A 23,149-nucleotide genomic window follows, 5' to 3' on the forward strand; every position below is an offset into this window, starting at 1 on the left:
TCTTTTTCCCAGGATGGAAAAATCAAATACTAGAGGCATAGCTTTCAGGTGAGAGGGACAAAGTTTAAAGGAGATGTGCAGGGCATGATTTCAACACAGAATATGCTGGTAGTGATTGAAGCATATACATAGTGGCATTTAAAAGACTTTGAATAAACTGCACAGCAGTCAATTTCAAAGCACAGTTCTGATGAAGGGTCTTTGAAATCAAATATTAGTCCTGTTACTCCTTCCACAGTTGCTGCCTGGTCCGCTGAGCATTTCTAGCATTTCTGTCTTTTTTACATGCTTGATTCTTTTGGTACAATGGGTTCCTTGCTGTTGTACAGCAGAGCTATAACAACGTCTTGGAGCAGCTTCTCATCAAAGCTTGGCACAATGGTACAGCAGTTAGTGCTGATGCCTTATTACTCCAATGGGGCTGATCTTGGGTGGTGGCAGTGTGTTGTCTGTTCTCCCCATGACCACATGGGTTTCCTCCTGTGCTCTGGTTGCCACCCACATCCCAAAGGCATGTTGGTTGATGGGTTAATTGACCACTGCCAATTGCCCCCATCGTGTAGGTGAATGGTAAATCTGGGAGGAGTAGAGAGGAATGTGGGAAGAATAAAATGAGATTAGTGCAGCTGAGTAATGATGGCTGGTGCAGGCCTGGTCGGCACGGAGTGCCTGTTTCTGAACTGTTTGACTCTCTGACTCAAATTATTATTGTTCCTATTCACTGAGGTTTCATCTGTGTTATTAATTTGTACAGAAGCCATTAAGATGATTAAAGTATTTTCCATTATTCTTAAAATTAATTCAAATAAAATTGTATTTCCTGATTCCTATACATAGTTATACTCCAACTAAACAACTGTGAACTGCTTTGATTGCACTATGGATTTTGGGCTTTGTTTTGTTCTTTGCACTTTTTGTTTTTTTTAATTCATTGGACATTTTTTATGTTTGCTTATTATATTATCTGTTGAGTTTACAAACTCACAGTGCTGCTGCAAGTAAGAATTTCATTGTTCTGTTTCGGTACATTTGACAATAAAACACTCTTGACTTATTCGGGGAGCCCTGGTCTGTTGACAATGTGTGGATTAAATAACTGCTGAGAGTGAATCCTTCAGGTTTCTAAATTATGATGTTTTGCTTTGGATTTCTTTTGATGCCTTGGCATCACCTTTTTCAGGACTAGAACGTAAACTTATACTAGGTCGAGTGGACACGTTGGGCCTAAACCTCTCCTGCATTGGTGCAGCACCCTCTCCTCCCCTTCCCACTCCCTCCCTCCAATCACCCTCAACCCCCCCTTATCCGTCCTCCACCCCCCCCCCTCACTCCCTTCCTCCCCCCCTCCCTCCCTCTGAGATAGATTTAAACTTTAAAATGTGAATAACTTAAAAAATATAACCGATTTCAATGAAACTTCTTCCATTAGCACCAAAGGGACGAAGGCGAGGAAGGTGGGCCTAAGATCGTCACGCTATCGTGTACCATTTTGGCTGTAGTTCAGGAACAAACAAACAAACAAACGAGAGTTTTAGTTTATAGATGTTAGTACTCTGCCATTCGGTATTGGGATCCCTACACTTGCAGCCTTAATGACAGGATAAAGCATTTTAGAAGTGTCAGCTCTTAACTTCCTTTTTGCAGGGTTTGCCAAGATACAGAAATCCATATCTTACCAGGTAATGGATAACTTCAAGAACTTTGGAAGTGTTCAGCATAGCAATGGATTAAGACATGCCTTATACATTACAGTTTAAAATGTAAGTTCAAGAGAAAATGAACCAATACTCTGACCCCTTCTTTGCCCTGGAAAAATGTCTTCATTGAGACTTAATTCTGGTCTGCTGGCTATTCAGATAATTAGTTTCAAGACTTAAAACAAGATACACCAGTCCAAAAGTAATAAAGCATACTCTGGACAAAAATAATAAGAGGCAAACAGTAGAAGTCTGAGGACATGCCGAGTTTAAACTGTATGCAGTTCACTTTTGGTGAGTTCAAGCTTTGACCCCTCTGCGTATGTGAAATATAAACACTACAGCTCAAAGGATACAGTAATTAGTTTTGAGTTAATTTTAAAAGGCTACAGCCTGCTGGATAATCACGATAGAAAGGTCATTTGTTACATTGGTGTCCATTACCTATGCTTACAGCTGCGAGACTGCAGTGCTACCAGTACAACCCAGCTCCAGTCTGTAAGCACTCTGACCTAATCATAATTTGACTGGACCAGGGTCTCGCCTGGGAATTCAGATGTTTTTCTTTTATGCTGAGGGGAAATTTAAGACAAGAATTGTACCGCAGAAAGGTTAAATTACAGACATAAAACGCCCTTTAGTATTTTTACAATTCATTGCCAATTATACCATAAAAAAGTTAAAACACTGGGTATTGCAGCTGCAAGATTTATTAACTTTCTTTTGCACCTTTGGGAAATAACTCAGCTGAACTCTGCCAGTGGCTGTTTTTATTTAATTCATTATATTTCAAATCTGCACAATCAAATTGCAATTTCTTATTATTATGATTTTGTAGGCTGCTGCCTTATATTACACACTTTTTTGATTGAATAGGATCTATCTTAATGTATGACTTCTGAGGTTTGAGAGCTCTTGGCTGGTTTCCCTGGTGCTTCCACCAATATTTGACAGTACTCGGAATATAAGCCAGGGACCCATTTGTCAAATCTTATTGAGGCCAAAAGTAATCTACACTCCTTATCAAAAAGTATTAGATTACTAATAAGCAACTTGGCTTTGACCAGGCAAGTCCCTGTTCTTTCAATTTCTTTGGTAAATTAGAACATGGGTTGTGCAGTAAAAAATTAATTGCCCCCACAATGTTTACATCAAGCCTGTTTGAACGAAGATTATTTCTAAATTTGGGAATGAATTCAAATAAAACTACTTGAGGTGGCGTCCATATACATATCCTCATTTTTGTTCATTGTCTAAGTGATTTATGTCAAACATCTAAAGCTCCAATGAGACAGCATGCAGGCAGATTTGTGAGTACAGGTGACGCCTGCATTATGGGGGCGGGGCAAGGGGAGAAGGAGTTGTGTTCCTAGAAAACAATTGCAAGTTTTCATAACACAAAGCCACGTCTTCTGTGCACGTATCTAGAAACGTGAATTGAAAAAAAAGTATGTTTATTTATTTACTTTTCGTCATATAAATTACACAAAACCAAATTTCATTCTATTTCTCCAATTTTTGGGTCGTGAGTTGCGAATTCTATAAGGGTGAATTTCTGTTTCCGTAATGTGGGGGTGTTGCCTGTATTTTCACTGGTGGTGACCAAGGTGACTCTGCATGTTCTGAACTTGAAATCATATTGATTAGTGTGAGTTCAAAACCTCAAAACGTGTTCGCAAATGGCTGAAATAAATGATGTTAAGATTGCTCTGGACTAAATCTGCTACAGGGACGAAAGAGACTTTGAATCGTGGAATCTGGAGCATGAACAATATTAATCTGCTGGAGGAACTCAGCGGATCAAGCAGCATCTGCAGGGAGAAAGGAGTTGTCAAGACATCCTGATGGGTCCAGATGCTGAGTTTTGCCCCAAAACATTGCCAATTCCTTTTGCTCCACAAATGTTGCTCGATCTGCTAAGTTCCTCCAGCAGATTGTTGTTGTTCTTGTGATTTGCTGCAGTGGTAACATTAGATTTCCAAGGGGAGGGGGGAGCAAGCTACAACATCCTTCTACAGAATTTATTTCAAAACATTCAAGCTCCAAAAAGAGGTTTCAGTGAATGGCTTTTATGTTTTTGAGGTTTATATTTTACACTAGTTCCCCAATATATTCTTCAATTTAGGTTAAGCTTTGAATACTTGTAAGTTTACATTTGCAAAGTTTACTGATTACTGTCACCCATGCTTAGGAGTTACTTGGTTTGAGCAATATTGGATTCTCGGGCAATGTATCATAAATGATAACTCAAACAGTGAATTGTGCTTTGTAAAGTGAAGGAATTTTGAAATAAAGTTAATCTGCTTACAAGATTGTATCATTAAACATCTGAAAAATCCTGTTCCCATTGTAACTTTGTCACTGTCTGTTTCCTTGTGCAGTGGCCCTAGCATTCCTGCACCACTAATCCTTCCCACTAATTAAGATCTTATCATCGCATCTACTTTATACTGACTAGTTGTTGAGTGAAATGAGTTTTTACGACAGAGGTTTTTTACTTTTCACCCAATTCTTATTAATTAAATTTGATTCCATGTCAGAAGGAACTAAGAAGCTAAAAGGCAATGTGTACAGTAAAAGAAAAAGGCTTGCGTTTACTTAGCTGTCGTCATGACTGTAAGATGTTCCAAAGTGCTTTATATCCAATGAAGTATTTTTTTAAATGTAACCACTGCTTTAATGCAGGGAAAGCAATTGCTGAACTGCGCAAAGCATGATCCTGTACAGAGGGTAATGTGACAGTGATGTTGATTGAGAGATAAACATTCACCAAGGAGACCTCCCTTGTCTTTTTTGAAACACTGTCATGATATTTTCTTTGAGTTACGTAGATTGAGAGGACAGGATCCTGGTTTAGACTTTGCATGTGTAAGATTCCCAACAGTACAAGTCTTCTTTAATGCTACACATGGATGCCAGTAAATAATCCCCAATTTTCTCAGAAATGTTTCTCTTAATGATAGCGGGGTATGGGGAGAGGGCAGGAACGGGGTACTAATTGTGAATGATCAGCCATGATCACATTGAATGACGGTGCTGGCTCGAAGGGCCGAGTGGCCTACTCCTGCACCTATTGTCTATTTTCTATTGTCTAAAACTCTAATGATCACTCCACCCTTCTTGTGAGGAGTCCAGTGGAACTGCCAAGGTAACAATGTCAAATCTAGTTGTTTTGGTGTAGTTTATTTATTGACCTCTCTTCAATGTCTTTGGATGGAACTGCCATTACGGAATCTCTAACGAACCTGTTCCTGATCATCATTGAGAAAATGGGATTTGTGTGGTGGCTAGCATGCTGAGTGGATAGAGGAGCAAGAGGGTGTATATCCAGGTCCAGGACAGCAAATGGTACACAAGTGTACCTGCACCTTTAAGATCTGAGTGTACCATCCATCCATCCCAAAAACTCTCAGTGTGTGTGTGTGTGTGTGCGTGTGTGTGTGTGTGCGTGCGCGTGCGTGCGTAGAGACAGAGAGATACATATAGATTTAGTATGTTCCCGAACTACAGCCAAAACTATGGATGATAGAACAATAATTTTAGCACCACATTAATCACCATTGTCTTGTGGTTCAAATGGATATTTAATTTTTTTTTCACTTTTTAAACTTTAAAAATCACCTTTTTAAAATTTCAAAAATCACTTTTCCATTCCAATGGCCGTCAGTGCGTTTGACGTCACAATGCGACCCACCCGAGTGATGGGAGTGGCGGCCAATGAAGGGGGGAGGGCGGCCCCTCCCTTTTCCACCTGCCCTGCCCGTCAGCTGCGTTCAACGTCACAATGGGACCTGCCCGGCGTGCCCCACGCCGGACCTTCCTCCCGTGGTGCTGGACAGTGGCAGAGGGTCAAGCAAGATGGCCATCGCAGGAGTGGTTTCGGGTCCACGGCTCGCTCTGGCCGCAGTGCACGGCCGAAGTGAGTGGCTCCCTCTCCTCTTCCCTGTCCCCCCTCGCCCACCCATGGCTCCAGGAGACACTCCCCGGCCGACAATGGCTCCACGGATCATCAGTTGGGGGAGGGTTGCCGTGCCCGCAGGAGAGGTTTGCACCCAACGGGGGTTGCCGCGCCCGCGGGAGATTTGGACCCAATGGGTCCATGCCCGTCAAGTGTAGTATAACATTATTCAATACATCATTGTATCAGACACTGCTGTTTAGTTCAGGGTCATTGCCTTCACTGAAGGATGTTCTGCTTTTAGCTCATTCTGTTTATTTCCTTATACAAGAAGCAACATAAAGAAATCTTCAGAAGCTATGTTTCAATCACATTTGAGATGATGGCACTTGAACAACTAGCAGCAACTAGGACTCAGCTCACTCCCTTACATATTTCCCTGCAACCCATTCTCTGCATTACCACCATGCCTGGGAGTAGCTCAGCTAGTAGCCTGCTGCCACACAGCTCCAACAACACAGACCAAATCCTGACTTCCAATGTTCTGTATAGAATTTACACTGTATGGGTTTCCTCTGAGTGTTACAGTTTCTTGTCTCATCTCATGGGTGTGCAAGTTAGTACATTAGCTAACTACTATAAATTGCCCTTGATGTAGGTAAGCGACAGAATCTGGGGTATTAGGGGAGGAGTTAATGGGATTTTGAAGACAAAATATTAGGAAAATTAGTGAGGAATTGTTGAACACTTACTCGATGGGCTAAATGGCCTTTTTATGTTGCAAGAAAATATGGAAACTCCATCCTGATTCTCTTACCAACCATCTACACTACAGATGATTTACAGTGACCAATTAACCAACCAACCATTTTTTTAAACTAAATATGCTGAAAATTTGAAATCTTGAAAAAAAACAGAGTTCAGGCAGCATCTGTGAAAAGTGAAACAGAATTAATATTTCAGGATCCTTTGACATAAAGCACAGATACTGTTTGACCTGCTGCTTGTTACCAGAATTTTCTGTTTTTATTCTACAATTATTCCTTGTCTGGAGGAGGTGGTATTAAGACTCTTAATATTGTTAAAATTGTGATTTGGAAGTCTTTTTTCAATTGATATAATGAGGATATTGCCAGAACTCAAGGGCCTGAGCTATAGGAAGAGGTTGAGTAGGCTAGGACTTTATTCATTGGAGCGCAAGAGGATGAGGGGTGATCTTATAGAGGTGTACAACGCATGAGAAAAAATGCATACTCTTTTGCCCAGAGAGGGTAATCGAGAACCAGAGGACATAGATTTAAGGTGAGGAGAGAAAGATTTAATAGGAACCAGAAGGGTAACTTTTTACACAAGGGTGTTGGGTATATGGAATGAGGGGGTAGTTGAGGCAGGAACTATTATAATTTTTAAGAGACATTTGGACAGGTACATGGATAGGATAGGTTTAGAGAGTTAATGGGCCAGGCACGAGCAGGTGGGACTAGTGTAGATGTGGCACGTTGGTTGGCATCGGCAAGTTGGGCCAAAGGGGTCTTTTTTTGCTGTATGATTCTATGACGTGCTTCCACTACAGTTCTATGAATTCTGAGGTGGCTGATGAGGCCAATGTGAGACTTGTCATGGACTACACCATGAGATTCTTGGCAGGATGAGCAAGTGAGTAGTTTGGGAAGTATATGTTTTTCTGTCATTTACATTGGGCTTCTGTGCTACATAAATGTGAGGTTCTCAAGGCCATTCATAAAATTCCTTTCCCATTTTGAGTTGTTAAAGGCCAGGCATTCCTACGAGTCAGAATCTTACACATTTTTTATGAGTCCTTGAGAATGTCTTTGAACCATTTCCTTTGTTTACCTGGTAATATCTTGATCTACCTCAGGCCATCTTAAGGGGTAGGCCATTTAGGAGTGAGATGAGGAAAACTTTATCACCCAGAGAGTCGTGAATCTGTAGAATTATCTGCCACAGAAGGCAGTGGAGGCCAATTCTGGAAATCTAACTTCAAGAGCGAGTTAGATTTAGCTCTTAGGGCTAAAGGAATCAAGGGATATGGGGAAAAATCAGGAACGGGGTACTGACTTTAAATGATCAACCATGATCATATTTGAATGGCGGTGCTGGCTTGAAGGGCCGAATGGCCTACTCCTGCACTTATTTTCTATGTTTCTTTGTGATGCTGAGTTCTACAGCAAAATGTGCTTCAGACGGGCAGAGGTAATATTTCAAGGACATTCTCAGGGCCACTTCAAAAATATTGTAGCATTCTGACATAGGAATTTTTGGATTTACTTAAAATAAATCAAACAATGCACAAATAAAATTAAAATAAATGGTGCTATTTTAACTCTAAACATTCAAAGCTGATATAAACAAAGGTCGGTTTAATACGTTTCAGACATTTCCCTCTCATGGGTGGGGTAGCAGGAGATTTGGAGGGTTAATAATGGTAACATGTAAAATTTGACATAACCAGTGTCAACTAAACACTATCAGTTCAACTAGAGAAGACTTGGGGAATTAAATAATAGTTTGAGGTCAATTATTATAATTAAGTGAGGCCTTGCTCCTCAGATTTTGGAAGGCAGTGAGATTTGTGAGGTTCTTTTCTTACGTTCAGTTTGCTCTGAGCTCTTTAAACACCTATCAGAGTTATAGAGTCATACAGCATGGAACAGGCCCTTCGGCCCAACTTGCCCATGCTGAAAAAGATACCCATTTATGCTTGTTTCACATGCCTGTAGTTGGCCCACATCCCTCTAAACATTTCCTATCTATATACCTGTCTAAATGTCAGTTAAATGTTGTTATGGTACCTGCCTTCACTACCTTGTCTGGCAGCTTGTTCCATATATCCACCACCTTCAGTGTGAAAAAGTTGCCCTTCAGGTTCCTATAAAATCTTTCCCCTCTCACCTTAAACTTATGTCCTCCGGTTCTTGATTCCCCTACCCTGGGTAAAAGACTCTGCATTCGCCCTATCTATCTCCCTCATCATTTTATACACCTTTATAAGATCACCCCCTCAGCCTCCAACACTCTAAGGAATAAAGTCTGAGCCTGCCCAACCTCTCCTTATAGCTCAGATCCTCATGTCCTGGCAACATCCTTGTAAAACTTGTCTGCACCTTTTCCAGCTTAACAACATCCTTCTTATAGTGTAGTGATGAAAACTGAACACAAGACTCCAAACCGCACCAGCAACTTGTAAGACATCTCGTGTAACATCCCAGCTTCTAAAAATAAAACGGATGCTGGTTTATACCAAAGAAAGACATAAAATGCAGGAGTAACTCAGTGGGTCAGGCAGCATCTCTGAAGAAAATGGATAGGTGACATTTCGGGTCAGGAACCTTCTTTAGACTGATTATGAGGGAATTAGAAACAAGGAAAGACCAGGACACATTAGGTCTGGCAACAGATGACCTCAGGCAGGGTGAAAAATTACTGAGTCTACATTTGGTCTCACCAATGTACAGGAGCCCACATTGGGAATACCGGATGCAGTAGATGAGGTTAGAGGAGATGCATATGAACCTCTGACCCACCTGAAAGGACTGTCATGGTCTCTGGATGGGGTCAAGGGAGGAGGTATAAGGGCAGGTGTTCCATCTTCCTCCGTCGCAAGGAAAGTACCAGGGGAGGGGGTGGTTTGGATGGGAAGGGATGGGTGAACCAAGGAGTTGGGGAGGGAACAGTCTCTGTGGAAGGTGGAAAGGGGTGGAGATGGGAAGACGTGATTGGTGGTGGGATCACGTTGGAGGTGATGGAAATGTCAAAGGATGATGTGTTGAATGTGGGGACTGCTGGGGTGAAAGGTGAAGACCAGGGGAACTCTGTCCTTGTTGCATCTGGAGGGGAGGGGGAGCGAGAACAGAACTATGGGACATAGAGGAGACACATGTGAGGGGCCCAACTGTGACAGATGGGGGGAAACCATGTTCACTAAAGAATGAGGGGTCCTGTAGTGACACAGATGTCCTTGTATGGAAAACCTCATCTTGGGAGGTGGAGGAATTGAAAGTGGGGCAGAGCATCTTTGCCAGAGGCAGGGTGGAATGAGGTAGAGTTCAGATAACTAGGTTTGTGTCTATCCCAACTTCTGTACTTAATACCTTGACTGATGAAGGCCAATGTACCAAAAGCCTTTTTGACCAGCCTATCTACTTGTGACGCCACTTTTAGGGAACTATATACCTGCACTCCTAGATCCCTCTGCTCTTTGACATTCCCCGGTCCAGCCCTTGTGTGACTTTCCAAACTATAACACCTCGCACTTATCTGCATTAAACTCCATTAACCATTCCTCAGCCCACTTGCCCTACTGATCAAGATTCTGTTATAACTTTTGATAACCATCTTCGCTATTCTACGATATCACCCACTTTAGTGCCATTTACAAATTTACTAATCGTGTCTTGTATATTCTCATCCAAATCATTGATATAAACCACAAAAACAGCAATGGGCCCCGGACTGATCCCTGAGGCATATCACGAGTCACCGGCCATCGTCACCTTCTGCTTCATTCTGTGAGGCCAATTCTCTCTCCAGTCGGCTAGTTCTCCCTGGTCCCGTGCTTTGGATTTCCCAGGCCTCTGGAAACCTGATAGCTGAAGGGACCTTGTGTAAGAAGGAACTGCAGATGCTGTTTTAAACCGAAGATAAACACAAAAAGCTGGAGCAACTCAGCAGCTCCCTTTCCTTTCCCCTGTCTCCCAGTCTGAAGAAAGGTCTCAACCCGAAATGCCACCTATTCCTTCTCTCCAGAGATGCTGTCTGACCTGCTGAGTTACTCTAGATGTTTGTGTCTATCATTCGAGCTTGGAATTGTCAGATTCAGCAATTAAATGCTTTTCATGCTCTTGAAGCAAACCTCCATTATCTCTCTCCCACAGATTTCTCCTTTCCCATGGCCTTTCTCCTCGGGTGTTCACAAATTGTTTATTCAAAAACTCCGTGACAGGTAATTCTGCATTTTCTGCTTACAAAATATGCTTTTTGGCTGCCTCCTGCTAGGCAAATCTTTTCAAGGCTATTCCCAGCCTTACTTTTCACAACATTGATATGTGCTCAAAGGCAGCTGAACCCTTTTGGATTATTTGAGCACAAACAACAAAGTGTGTATGGTCATTCAGAGAAGCATGAAGCAAATTGCTTGGTTTCACTGAATAAATGTAACATATGTTATTGATTGCTTGGAGTTAGTAATTTGTTGGTTACTTCAGCTTTTTATAGTCACGTCAACAGAATTCCTACTTTGCATAACATTTCACATATGTTTGCCAGAAGCCTGAGATTAAGTGGTCTTTCATCAGCAGGAATACAGAGAGCATTACAGTTAAATATTGAAAGAGTAACAATTTAACAGATATTCAAATGAAAAAGTAAATGCTTACTTTCCTTGTTAACAAACAAATAACACGGCAGATAGACACAAAGTGCTGGAGTAACTCAGCGGGTCAGGCAGCATCTCTGGAGAGAAAGGATAGGTGACATTTCAGGCCGAGACCTTTCTTCAGAGTCTGAAGAAGGCCCCCTTCCTGAATCATCACCCATCCTTTTTCACCAGAGATGCTGCCTGACCCGCTGAGTTACTCTTGCATGTCGTGTCTATCTTCAGTATAAACCAGTATGTGCAGTTCCTTTCTACAAGTAACACTAGCAGTCCTGATAATAATCACTGGTAATAATAATTGGTTTCTTGAGTTCTTTGAAGCATTTATGGTAGCATTATGAATAGTCAATAGTCGTTTATTTGTCACATACACATAAATGTGTAGTGAAATGAAACATTACGTTAGTTATTCTGATGGTTGATGGTTTATTGCTAAGTCTCACAGAAATCCTCTTACCTTTTTGGCCTGGTGGACAACGCTTTTTCTGAACAGTACATTTCCTTCTCTCAGTGGTCTTTGGACAGGAGTTGCCATGTGCTGAAGGTTCCAGCAGAATATCCCGGCTCCTTGACTCGCTGCCTCTCCGAAATCCACACGTTCTCCCTCGCTTTGTACAGGGACTCCATGCATTCCACTCACCGACTTCACAATGCACTGCCATCAGAAAAACAGTTGTTCTATATCTTTTTGTTTCTTTGTTCTCAGTTAATTTTCCTTCACCAAGAACCTCTCACCCCCAATTCATTGCTTTGCTTTAATCTGCTCATTTATGACAGGGTGGGACTGTACATACAATGGGTGGGAATGTAAGGAGAATAAAGTCAGATTAGACTAGGATTGATGTAAGTGGATGTTAGATATGTGGTATGGACTCAGTGAACCAAGTGGCCTGTTTTCTGTGCCGAATGACAATATGAATGCTTTGCTCCTCGTCAAAATATGAGCGTGAACATGAATGAATAAGTTTATTGGCCAAGTATGTGTATATACCAGGAATGTGCCTTGGTGCTTCGCTCACAAATGACCACACAAACATACACAAACATACAGTTAAAAATTAAGAATAAAGCACAAACACATCAAAACAAGAAGGATACCACATTACGGTCTAAACATGTGGGTGAAAATAAACCAGAGCAAGAAAGAGACTACAGACTTTGGTTATTGAGTAGAACTACTACTCGTGGAAAAAAACTGTTTTTATGTCTGGCTGTGGCTGCTTTGACAGTCCAGAGTCGCCTTCCAGAGGGAAGTGCTTCAAAGATTTTATGGCCAGGGTGAGAGGGGTCAGAGATGATCTTGCCCACTCACTTCCTGGCCCTTGCAGTGTACAGTTCAGAACAAGTTAGGAAAAGGGGACGTACAACGTGATCTGGGTGTCTTAGTGCATCAGTCACTGAAAGGAAGCATGCAGGTACAGCAGGCAGTGAAGAAAGCCAATGGAATGTTGGCCTTCATAACAAGAGGAGTTGAGTATAGGAGCAAAGAGGTCCTTCTGCAGTTGTACAGGGCCCTAGTAAGACTGCACCTGGAGTACTGTGTGCAGTTTTAGAAACATAAAAAACATAGAAACATAGAAAATAGGTGCAGGAGTAGGCCATTCGGCCCTTCGAGCCTGCACCGCCATTCAATATGATCATGGCTGATCATCCAGCTCAGTAGCCTGTACCTGCCTTCTCTCCATACCCCCTGATCCCTTTAGCAAAAAGGGCCACATCTAACTCCCTCTTAAATATAGCCAATGAACTGGCCTCAACTACCTTCTGTGGCAGAGAATTCCATAGACTCACCACTCTCTGTGTGAAGAAATGTTTTCTCAACTCGTCTCCAAATTTGAGGAAGGATATTCTTGCTATTGAGGGCGTGCAGCGTAGGTTTACTAGGTTAATTCCCGGAATGGCGGGACTGTCATATGTTGAAAGACTGGAGCGACTAGGTTTGTATACACTGGAATTTAGAAGGATGAGAGGGGATCTTATCGAAACGTATAAAATTATTAAGTGGTTGGACACGTTAGAGGCAGGAAACATGTTCCCAATGTTGGGGGAGTCCAGAACCAAGGGCCACAGTTTAAGAATAAGGGGTAGGCCATTTAGAACAGAGATGAGGAAAAACTTTTTTGGTCAGAGAGTTGTGAATCTGTGGAATTCTCTGCCTGGCAGTGGAGGCCAATTCTCTGAATACATTCAAGAGAGAGCTAGATAGAGCTCTTAAGGATAGCGGAGTCAGGGGGTATGGGGAGAAGGCAGGAACGGGGTACTGATTGAGAATGATCAGCCATGATCACATTGAATGGCGGTGCTGGCTCGAAGGGCCAAATGGCCTTCTCCTGCACCTATTTTCTATTGTCTATTGTCGATTGAATGTCAATGGGATATTTAACTAAAAACTACCCCTATGAGTACATTTTTACTAGGGGTCATTGAACCATGACAAGGAACAAAAGGTGGGCTCCACTGATTTTAATTCTATTGCCCAATTACCAAATCACAATGAGATAAATGCTGTTGACCAAGGGCTGAATTTCATTTGATTTTGGTCTGTACAGTTCAGTAAAATGTTAAAAATTGAAACGGTCTACCAAAGTAAAAGAGGTGCTCATCATCTTTGAAAATGGACCATATGAAACATAATCCAGGTTGTTAAAAGAAGCAAATGTGGAAATTGTAAAGACTCTGGCTGGTGCTGCCTAGGGATTGGCAAACTGGTCATGGTGTAATATTGTTAAGAAAGAGACAATGGTATAAACCAAGTAATTACAAGCCAGCTAATGTAACTAGTATTTGGCAAATACTTGGATTCAATTCTAATGGCCAATGCTCACCTTCATTAAGATTAAGAGAAAGTTGTATCTGAGTAGCTCGATTAAATGATTTGAGAAGGTAATGAGGAGGGCCGATTAAAGGCAGTGCATATAATGTAGATTACATGAATTTGTGCAAGGCTTTGATAAGACCCTGTGGGAAACATTTAAAAAAAGTAAAAGTGAATGAAAGCCAAGGTGCTGTCAAAAATTGTATCCAAATTGTCAAATGGCAGGAGGCAAAAGGTAATGTTTAACAGGTGGCCTCCATTATTGGAAGGCTGTTGCCAATGGGGGTTCATGAGGCCGGGTACTTGGCCCCTTGCCTCATTATAATTAATGTTTATGACTTGAATATAAGGGGCATGATAACAAAGTTTGCCGATGATACAAAAATTGGCCATGTCATTAACAGTGAAGAGAGAGCCTTCTACAAGAAGAATTAGTTGGTCTAGCAGGCAGGGCAGTAAAGTGGATAATGGAATTTGAAGTCTGAGTTGTCGTATTTGGAGAGATGCAATAAGGCAAGGGAATATACAGTAAATAGGAGATGCTGAAACATGATGAACAGTTTACTTTAGTTTATTCTTGTCACATGTACCAAGTTACAGTGTAAAGATTTGCATGTTATCCAGTCAAAGAAAAGAAAAGAGGGACGTGGAATGTGAATCTGTTTCCTTAAAGACAGAAGAATATAACATTAAAGTGGTTGAAAAGGCAAAAAAGATGCTTGCCTTTATTAGCCGAAGCATAGGATACAAGAACAATTAATTTATTAAACGTGCAGCACTAGATAGGTTAGAGCTTGATTATTGCAGATCACCCATTATAGGAATGGTGTGATTGAATATAATGGAGATTTATTAATATATTTTTGGGAGTGGAAAGTGGTACCTATGATAAGGTTGGATAAGCAAGGGTTGCTTTCTAGAGGTAACTGAATTTAGTGTTTAATATTATGGGGTGTTCAGACAGACTAAGTCAGATGGATCTAGTCGCTGTAAGAAGGGTTAAAACCTGACAGCAGTGACAATGAATGGAGAGGAGATGAGGAAAATTATTTTCACCTAAAGGGTTAAAGTGGTCTGGAATTTACTGCTTGAAAAAGGTGATAAAGGCACAACATTCATCAGATTTAAACAGAATGTGTACTCGAAGAGCAATGACCTGTAGAGCTACAGGTAGTGATGGAAGACAGAACAGAACGAGGGTTGGGGAGCAAAAATACCAAGGAACAATCAGCTTCATTCTGTGATGTAAATATTCTATGTTTCAATAAATGACATTTTCCTTCTGCCAAGTTGTAAATTAATTGACAGAAATTGGTCGTTATGATGAATAAACAATGTTAATTTTAATTATATCATTTGGCTATCAGGTGATAAAAGGGGAACCAAATGAACATTAGTTTGTTTACCAGTTCCTATGTTTCATTATACTCCCTTACCTCCAGTACATCACTTTTTCCTTTTAAACTAATGTTTAAAACTAGTTTAAACTAATGTTTAAATTAATCACTAGTTTTCCCCATTACTTCATTTTCTTCCTAAGTCAATATACAATATCTCTATTGATTATAACCTAGTCTACCATTTTATCATTCTATTTTTCCTTTATGCTTTATAACCTCCTTATTTTCCCAATTTAATTCAGGGGTCTCAAGCTAGGTCCCAATCTGCAACTTTGTGTTATGATCCACATTTGGTGGTTTGAAACATTTTTTCTTAAGACATCTAATTTTCTAGCTTTCCATCAACATTAATCATTAGGACTTGCTCAGTGTGAAGCTCTTTCGATGAAACATTAAGCCACTTTGATCCACTCTCTTAGGTAGATGTAAACAGTTTCATTTTGAAGTAAAGCAAATAGATTCTTACATTGTTAAGCCTGGTTATACCCTTCAAACATCAATAAAACAAATAATCTGTCTATTATATCGCTACAGTTTCTAAGACTTTACTGTGTGTAAATTGGCTCCTATATTTCCTGCATTATAGCAGTGATTTTGTATCACAAGTTTTAACTTGTTTCCAAGAGCACTTTAAAACACCTTTAGAACATGAAATGCCCTGCACAAATGTCAATCATTCCTTTGCTTTGCATTGAAGTTAATATTAATGTTTGCTTACCAGTTGTAGTACATTCCATTGTCTGGTTATTTGGGGCAAATCCTTCAGGGCAGATATCAAAACATCTTCCTTTATGCAAGTAGAATGCTGGTTTGCATTTTGTGCAGAAATTTTTGTTGAAGCAGGTATCACAGTTGTCAGCTGTACATTCTGAAAAGCAATAATTTAAACATGAGAGGCAGTGGCAAGGTTTAAAAAAAATAATCTAATGCCACCCCGATACTGTGATAATTTACCCACATATTATAACACAGACGGAGGACTTTTGGCCCATGGAGTCCATGCCAATCCCAACAAAATCAGTCCCATCGGTCCCATTCCCCCCCATTCTTTGTTTACATATGGCCCTAAAATATGTCCTTTCTCTTATGCCCATTCCTCACCTTTTTGATTGTTTTGCCACTTACCAGTAAAGACAGTAAAGACTAATTTACACTGGCCAATGAACTTACCAACACATCTATAGATGCGGGAGGAAACTAGAGACCTGGAGGAAACCCATGTGGGTTTGGGAAGAACATACACATCCCGCACAGACAGAACTAGAAATTGGGATCAAACCAGGGTACCAGGAGCTATGAGGCAGCAGCACTAACTAAACCTATATGGAACACGCTTCACAAATTGAATTTAAATCACTTTATTGATGTTTGGAGTCAGCCTAAAACCTGGAGAAAAACATTCGAACAGGCATAAGTGTAAGAGTGGAATTTTACATTAGACATTGTGACAAAACCTGCTGTGTACGACTACAATAGCTATGTGACAAAGCAGTACTCCAGAAATTTTGACTAATGGCATGTTCAAATCTTACTCTGGCATTTAATTAACTAAATAATCTGGAATTTAAAAAAAAGAAAATATGAGCAATGGTAGCCATAAAGCTTACCATTAAGAATGCATCCAGGAAAAATAAAATTGATGTGGCCATAATGTGACTCCAGAACTACAAAATTATAGATAGACACAAAAAGCTGGAGTAACTCAGCGGAACAGCAGAATAACTCAGCAGATTAACTCAGAGGAATAGGTGACGTTTTGGGCCAAGACACTTCTTCAAGGTCTCGACCCAAAAAGTCCCCTATTCCTTTTCTTCAGAGATGCTGTCGGGTCCTCTGTGTTAGTCCAGCTTTTGGAGTCTATCTTCATTTTAAACTAGCATCTGCAGTTCCTTCCTACTACAAAATTGTAGTTGACTCTGAAATGGCCCACCCCACTTTAGGAACAATTGAAAATGAAGAGTTAGTGTTGGTCTTGCCGACAATGCCCACATCCAAAGAAGAAATAATTTTTATCTCTCTTATGATATGAAGCATTTTCATGGCAATATATTTTAAAAGACCATTTTGTTCTAATGTTTCACAAAGCCTGCAGATCCCAAACAATTGGCAAACCACTTTAAACAAACCTGAACCAAAAAATCCACAAAGTAAACAATTTTGAATGTGAAATTAAATTCAAAATGAGAAATTACCAAGTTGCTTTGTTAGAAATCTACAACAATATATGGTTACATATTCAAACATGAATTAAGGGATACAATGACGACAGGCCTGAAATGTTAACTCTTTCTATCTCCGTTGGTATTTCCAGCATTTAATTTTTAATTTTTACTTACATCTGACAAAGTGTATAGGTAAATATGTGAACTCATTCATTTGCACTTTAAGATACTTCAGTTTCATAAGGCAGTAGTTCTATTTCAGTTGAGCACTACATTTTTGTGGGGAGGGCCAGACTGAAAATTCAAACCATTTCTCATATAAAAGTGGAAATTTCAGGTACTCCGATTTCCTCCCACACTCCAAAGACATACATAATTGTAAGTTAATTGGCTTGATAAAATTGTAAGTTATCCCTAGTGTGTGTAGGTTATAAGGTCATAAGTGATAGGAATAGAATTAGGCCATTCGGCCCATCAAGTCTACTGTGCCATTAAATCATGGCTGATCTATCTCTCCCTCCTAACCCCATTCTCCTGCCTTCCCATAACCTCTGACACCTGTACTAATCAAAAATCTATCTATCTCTGCCTTAAAAATATCCACTGTCTTGGCCTCTACAGCCTTCTGTGGCAAAGAATTCCAGATTCACAACTCCCCATCTCCTTTCTGGAAGAACGTCCTTTAATTCTACGGATATGACCTCTAGTCCTAGGTTCTCCCATTAATGGAAACATTCTCTCCACATCCACTCTATCCAAGTCTTTCACTATTGTAGGATAGTGTTAACGTGCGGGGATCGTTGTTTGGCGCGGACTCGCTGGGCGAAGGGCCTGTTTCCACACTGTATCTCTAAACTAAACTAAACTTCCTACTGTTCCCCAGAGTCATACTGGGAAATCTGGTGCAAGCACGACCATTCCATGCACTTCAGTGGAGAGGAAAGGTTGTAGCTTGAGGCTAGTTTTTGCATTATCTTTGTGAACTTAGAAATATTTTATTATTATATTTTTAACAATTAAATGCATTTAGATGTATTTTATTTATATTGTTTGAACGTTCTAATTTAGGATTTAAAACAATAATGTTTTTTTTTAAATCAAGACATTGTAATAGTATGATTATTATATTAATAATTTTTGTATTTGCTTCTGTGTTTCTGACAATCTCAACTATTCAGTTCTTTAAACAGTTTTGACACTGAAGAGTATGGGTATGACAATCCAGTTGCCAAATAATTTCTTGGGGCAGGCATGGCGAAGCCGTTGCATGTGCTGAGCTTTGCTGGGAGTTGTTTTTAAGGACCATATTGACTCTGGAGATTTTACAACAGCTAAGTGCCACCCAAGTGGGTAAGGGCATGATGAAAATGGCTGGTTCACTGAACACCGTGGAGGGTTAAAGGAAAAATCCCATGTGGTTTTCTTTGACCATGCTCGGGGGTTATATGTTGTACACCATTGCTTTACATTACGGGTTGATTTTTAATTTCTCATTGATAATTTCAAATTCCTTTGTGGCTTCTCCACTCCCTATCTCAGTGGGCTTGTTCAATCCTAAATCTGTCTAAGATCTCTACTCTCCTATGATTTTGACCACCTGCACAATTCCAAATTTGCTTGTACAACCTTGGTGTCAATGCTTTCAGCCACCAAGAACCTAAATTCTTTCCCTGAGCCTTTACACATTTCTACCTCTTCCCTTCAAAAGTTTCCTTAAAAATATATATCCCTTTGAGCAATATTTTGGTCACTTCCCAGTGTGTCTGAATGTGACTGTCATTTGTTTGTTGTTTCTGTGAACTGTTAGTCTTACAATTTTGAACTTGCCGTATTATGCAAAAGAATGAAAATGAAAGGGAGTAAATACTGAACATATGTTGGATCACACCATACATTTCAGGGGAAGGAATTCTAATCAGAATTTTTTTTCAGGTTTGATGAAAGGTCATTGACCTCAAACTTTTAACCTTTGATTCTCTTTCCTCAAATGCTGCGCTACTTTGCAGTGTTTCCAATATTTTTTGTTTATGTCTTAGATCAGAGTATTGTGCAAGTTATACTTTACAACATTGCAATAGTGACCGCACTCTAAACAAAAACACATCATTTTTTATGAAGTACTTGGGGCTCCCTGAGGTTGGGGGCAGGGATTATGTAAGTGCTTGTCTATTTTTTGTTATTGATAGTTATGTTTTTGGTTGCTAGGAACTGGATTGAAACAAAACAATCAAAGACAATTTCATATTTGTATGGTTTCGCTGACTAGAAAGTGGAACAATTTTTCTGAAATAATATCATTAATTAATGACATAACATCTGTCCCAACTCACTGCCATGAATCAGGAGCTTAAAAAACTCAGATGTAAATATGCCGAATGCAAATGAATGCAAAAGTTATATTCCTTTTTAGAATTCATCACATAAAATTTATCTTTGTTAAAAAAAACAGTTTACAGTTTAACTGCACTGTGGATAGAAAGTCTTGAAAATTATTGCAGGTTATATTTTATTGACAATTTGTTTAATCTTTCAGTAAAACTATTGTCAAGTCAAATCATGTCAAGTTTCCCCATAATCACAAATGCAGTGAGTTACATGTACAATGAAAATATTGCTTGCAGCTGCATTACAGGCACAGAGACAGACAATACACAAAACTTAAATTATACATAAATTATTCAAAATAGTGAAAGTAAAAAGACTAAACAAAAACTAGATATTAGTGCAAAGCACAATTAGAAACACAAGTCCATGGTAGTGCAAGAGGCGATCAATGGTGTTTCATGGCCAAAGTAAGATTAGGGTGGAGGAAGGAACTGCAGATGCTAGTTTACACCAAAGATAGACACAAAATAGACAATAGGTGCAGGAGTAGGCCATTTGGCCCTTCGAGCCAGCACCGCCATTCAATGTGATCATGGCTGATCTCACAATCAGTACCCCGTTCATGCCTTCTATCCATATCCCTTGTCTCAGCTATCTTTAAGAACTCTATCTAGCTTGAAAGCATCCAGAGAATTGGCCTCCACTGCCTTCTGAGGCAGAGAATTCCACAGATTTACAACTCTCTGACTGAAAAAGTTTTTCCTCATTTCCGTTCTAAATGGCCTACCCCTTATTCTTAAACTGTGGCCCCTGGTTCTGGACTCCCTCAACATTGGGTACATGTTTCCTGCCTCTAACGTGTCCAATCCCTTAATAATCTTATATGTTTCAATAAGATCCCCTCTCATCCTTCTAAATTCCAGCATATACAAGCCTAGTCGCTCCAGTCTTTCAACATACGACAGTCCCGCCATTCCGGGAATTAACCTGGTGAACTTATGCTGCATGCCCTTAATAGCAAGAATGTCCTTCCTCAAATTTGGAGGCCAAAACTGCACACAGTACTCCAGATGCAGTCTCACTAGGGCCCTGTACAACTGCAGAAGGACCTCTTTGCTCCTATACTAAACTCCTCTTTTCATAAAGGCCAACATGCCATTAGCTTTCTTCACTGCCTGCTGTACCTGCATGCTAATTTTAAATGACTGATGAACAAGGACACCCAGATCTCTTTATACTTCCCCATTTCCTAACTTGACACCATTCAGATAATAATCTGCCTTCCTGTTCTTACCACCAAAGTGGATAACCTCACATTTATCCACATTAAACTGCATCTGCCCACCATACATCTGCCCACTTACACAACCTGTCCAAGTCACCCTGCATCCTCATAGCATCCTCCTCACAGTTCACACTGCCTCCCAGCTTTGTGTCATCCACAAATTTGCTAATGTTACTTTTAATCCCTTCATCTAAGTCATTAATGTATATTGTAAACAGCTGCGGTCCCAGCACCGAGCCTTTCAGTACCGCACTATTCACTGCCTGCCATTCTGAAAGGGACCCGTTAATCCCTACTCTTTGTTTCCTGTCTGCCAACCAATTTTCTATCCATGTCACACCCTAGCCTCAATACCATGTGCTCTAATCTTGCCCACTAATCTCCTATGTGGGACCTTATCAAAGGCTTTCTGAAAGTCCAGGTACACTACATCCACTGGCTCTCCCTTGTCCATTTTCCTAGCTACATCCTCAAAAAATTCCAGAAGATTAGTCAAGCATGATTTCCCCTTCGTAAATCCATGCTGACTCGGAACGATCTTGTAAATCCATGCTGACTCGGAACGATCTCGTAAATCCATGCTGACTCGGAAGAAATGTTGGAGTAACTCAGCGGGTAGGCAGCATCTCTGGAGAAAAGGAAGAGATGACGTTTCAGGTTGAGACCCTGCGCAGGTCAGTTAAAATCCTGATGGTTGCAGGGAAGTCGCTGTTCAAGATTGTATGGGATTTCAGGATTCTGAACTTCATGCCCTATGGTAGCAGCTAGGAAAGAGCATGGTTTGTGGGATTCCTTAATGATAGATGCATTCTTAAGGCAGCACCTCATGTAGATACTTTTGATATTGGGGAGGCCTGTGTCAGTGATGGACCAGGCTGAGTCGACCAGTCTCTGCAGCCTCTTACTTTCCTGTGCCTTGGAATTACTGTAGCAGGTCATGATGCAACCAGTCAGGATATGCTCTGCGGTGGATTTGTAGACATTTATTAAGATTATTCAGTGATATGCCAAATCTCTTGAAACTTGTAAGAAGGTAGTGGTGTTGGTGCACCATCCTCATGGTCACATCTATGTGCTGGGCCCAGGCCAGGTCAATTGAGATGTTATTGCCCTGGAATTTGAAGCCGCAACACCTTCAACAGCGGCCATCAAATGGAAATTGGTACATGGTCTCCAACTTTCCCTTCCTGAAATCAATGGTTCCTTGGTTTTGTTGATGCTGAGTGAGAGGTTGATGTTGCAGGTGTTCTATCTCTCAACCAGGTGATCTACCCCTCTCCTGTACGCTGACTCATCAACTCCTGTGATTCGGTCAATAACAGTAGTGTCAATGGCAAATTTATAGATGGCAATGGTACAAAGAGAGTAAAGCGGCGAGCCAAGCACCCATGGAGTGTAAATCGAAGATAGACACAAAATGCTGGAGTAACTCAGCGAGACAGGTAGCATCTCTGGAGAGAAGGAATGTGTGATGTTTTGGTTCGAGACCCTTCTTCATTCCTGAAGTATACCTGTGTTGATGGTCATTGAGGAGATGTGTTACCGAGCAGCACTGTTTAAGGTCTGCTGATGAGGAAATCAAGGATCTCTTTGCAAAGGGAGATGCAGGGTTTCAGTCTTGGAGCTTGATCTTTGGGTTTGGAGGGGATGATTGTGTTGAATACAAGCTGTAGTTGATAAATAGCAGCCTGACATGTGTTCCTGTTATCCAGATAGTTCAGAGCAGAGTGAAGAACCAGTGAAATGGCATCCGCTGTTGGCCTGTTGTGGCGATAGGCAAAATTAAGCCAATTCTGGTGATTCCCGAGGCAGCAGATGATTCACGCCACAACCAGCCTCTTGAAGCACTTCATCATTGTGGATGCAAGCACCACCAAACAGTAGTCATTGTGGCAGGTTACCATGCTCTTGGACACTGATATGATGGATGCCCTTTTGAATCAAATGGGAACCTCAGACCACAGAAAGTGAGGCAGACAGTCGTTGCTTGCATTTAAAACAAAATTCCCTGACACTTCAATAGTCACGTCGTATTAATCTTTTATTTAAAATATATCACAATTTAATTCCAATTGTGTTACCTAATTTTGCACTCCCAGTACAATTATAGATTGTTTAGTCTTTCTCCTACTCCTAAAACTCACATTTAAACTTCAGCCAACTGCTTGGGAA

At 40.6% G+C, this 23,149-nt stretch overlaps 1 protein-coding gene across 1 annotated transcript in view; it reads right to left on the minus strand.

Annotated features, from left to right (window-relative positions):
* rspo3 (R-spondin 3) overlaps positions 1 to 23,149 on the minus strand; it is a 65,196-nt gene that overhangs the window by 22,663 nt on the left and 19,384 nt on the right. The window contains exons 3-4 of the mRNA XM_078400167.1: positions 15,924 to 16,073; positions 11,448 to 11,645 (exon numbers count right to left, since the gene is read on the minus strand). Of these exons, the coding sequence (XP_078256293.1) occupies positions 11,448 to 11,645; positions 15,924 to 16,073 (348 nt within the window). The remainder of the gene's footprint in view (positions 1 to 11,447; positions 11,646 to 15,923; positions 16,074 to 23,149) is intronic.

Source organism: Rhinoraja longicauda, chromosome 5 (assembly GCF_053455715.1).
Source record: "Rhinoraja longicauda isolate Sanriku21f chromosome 5, sRhiLon1.1, whole genome shotgun sequence".
NCBI lineage: Eukaryota > Metazoa > Chordata > Chondrichthyes > Rajiformes > Arhynchobatidae > Rhinoraja > Rhinoraja longicauda.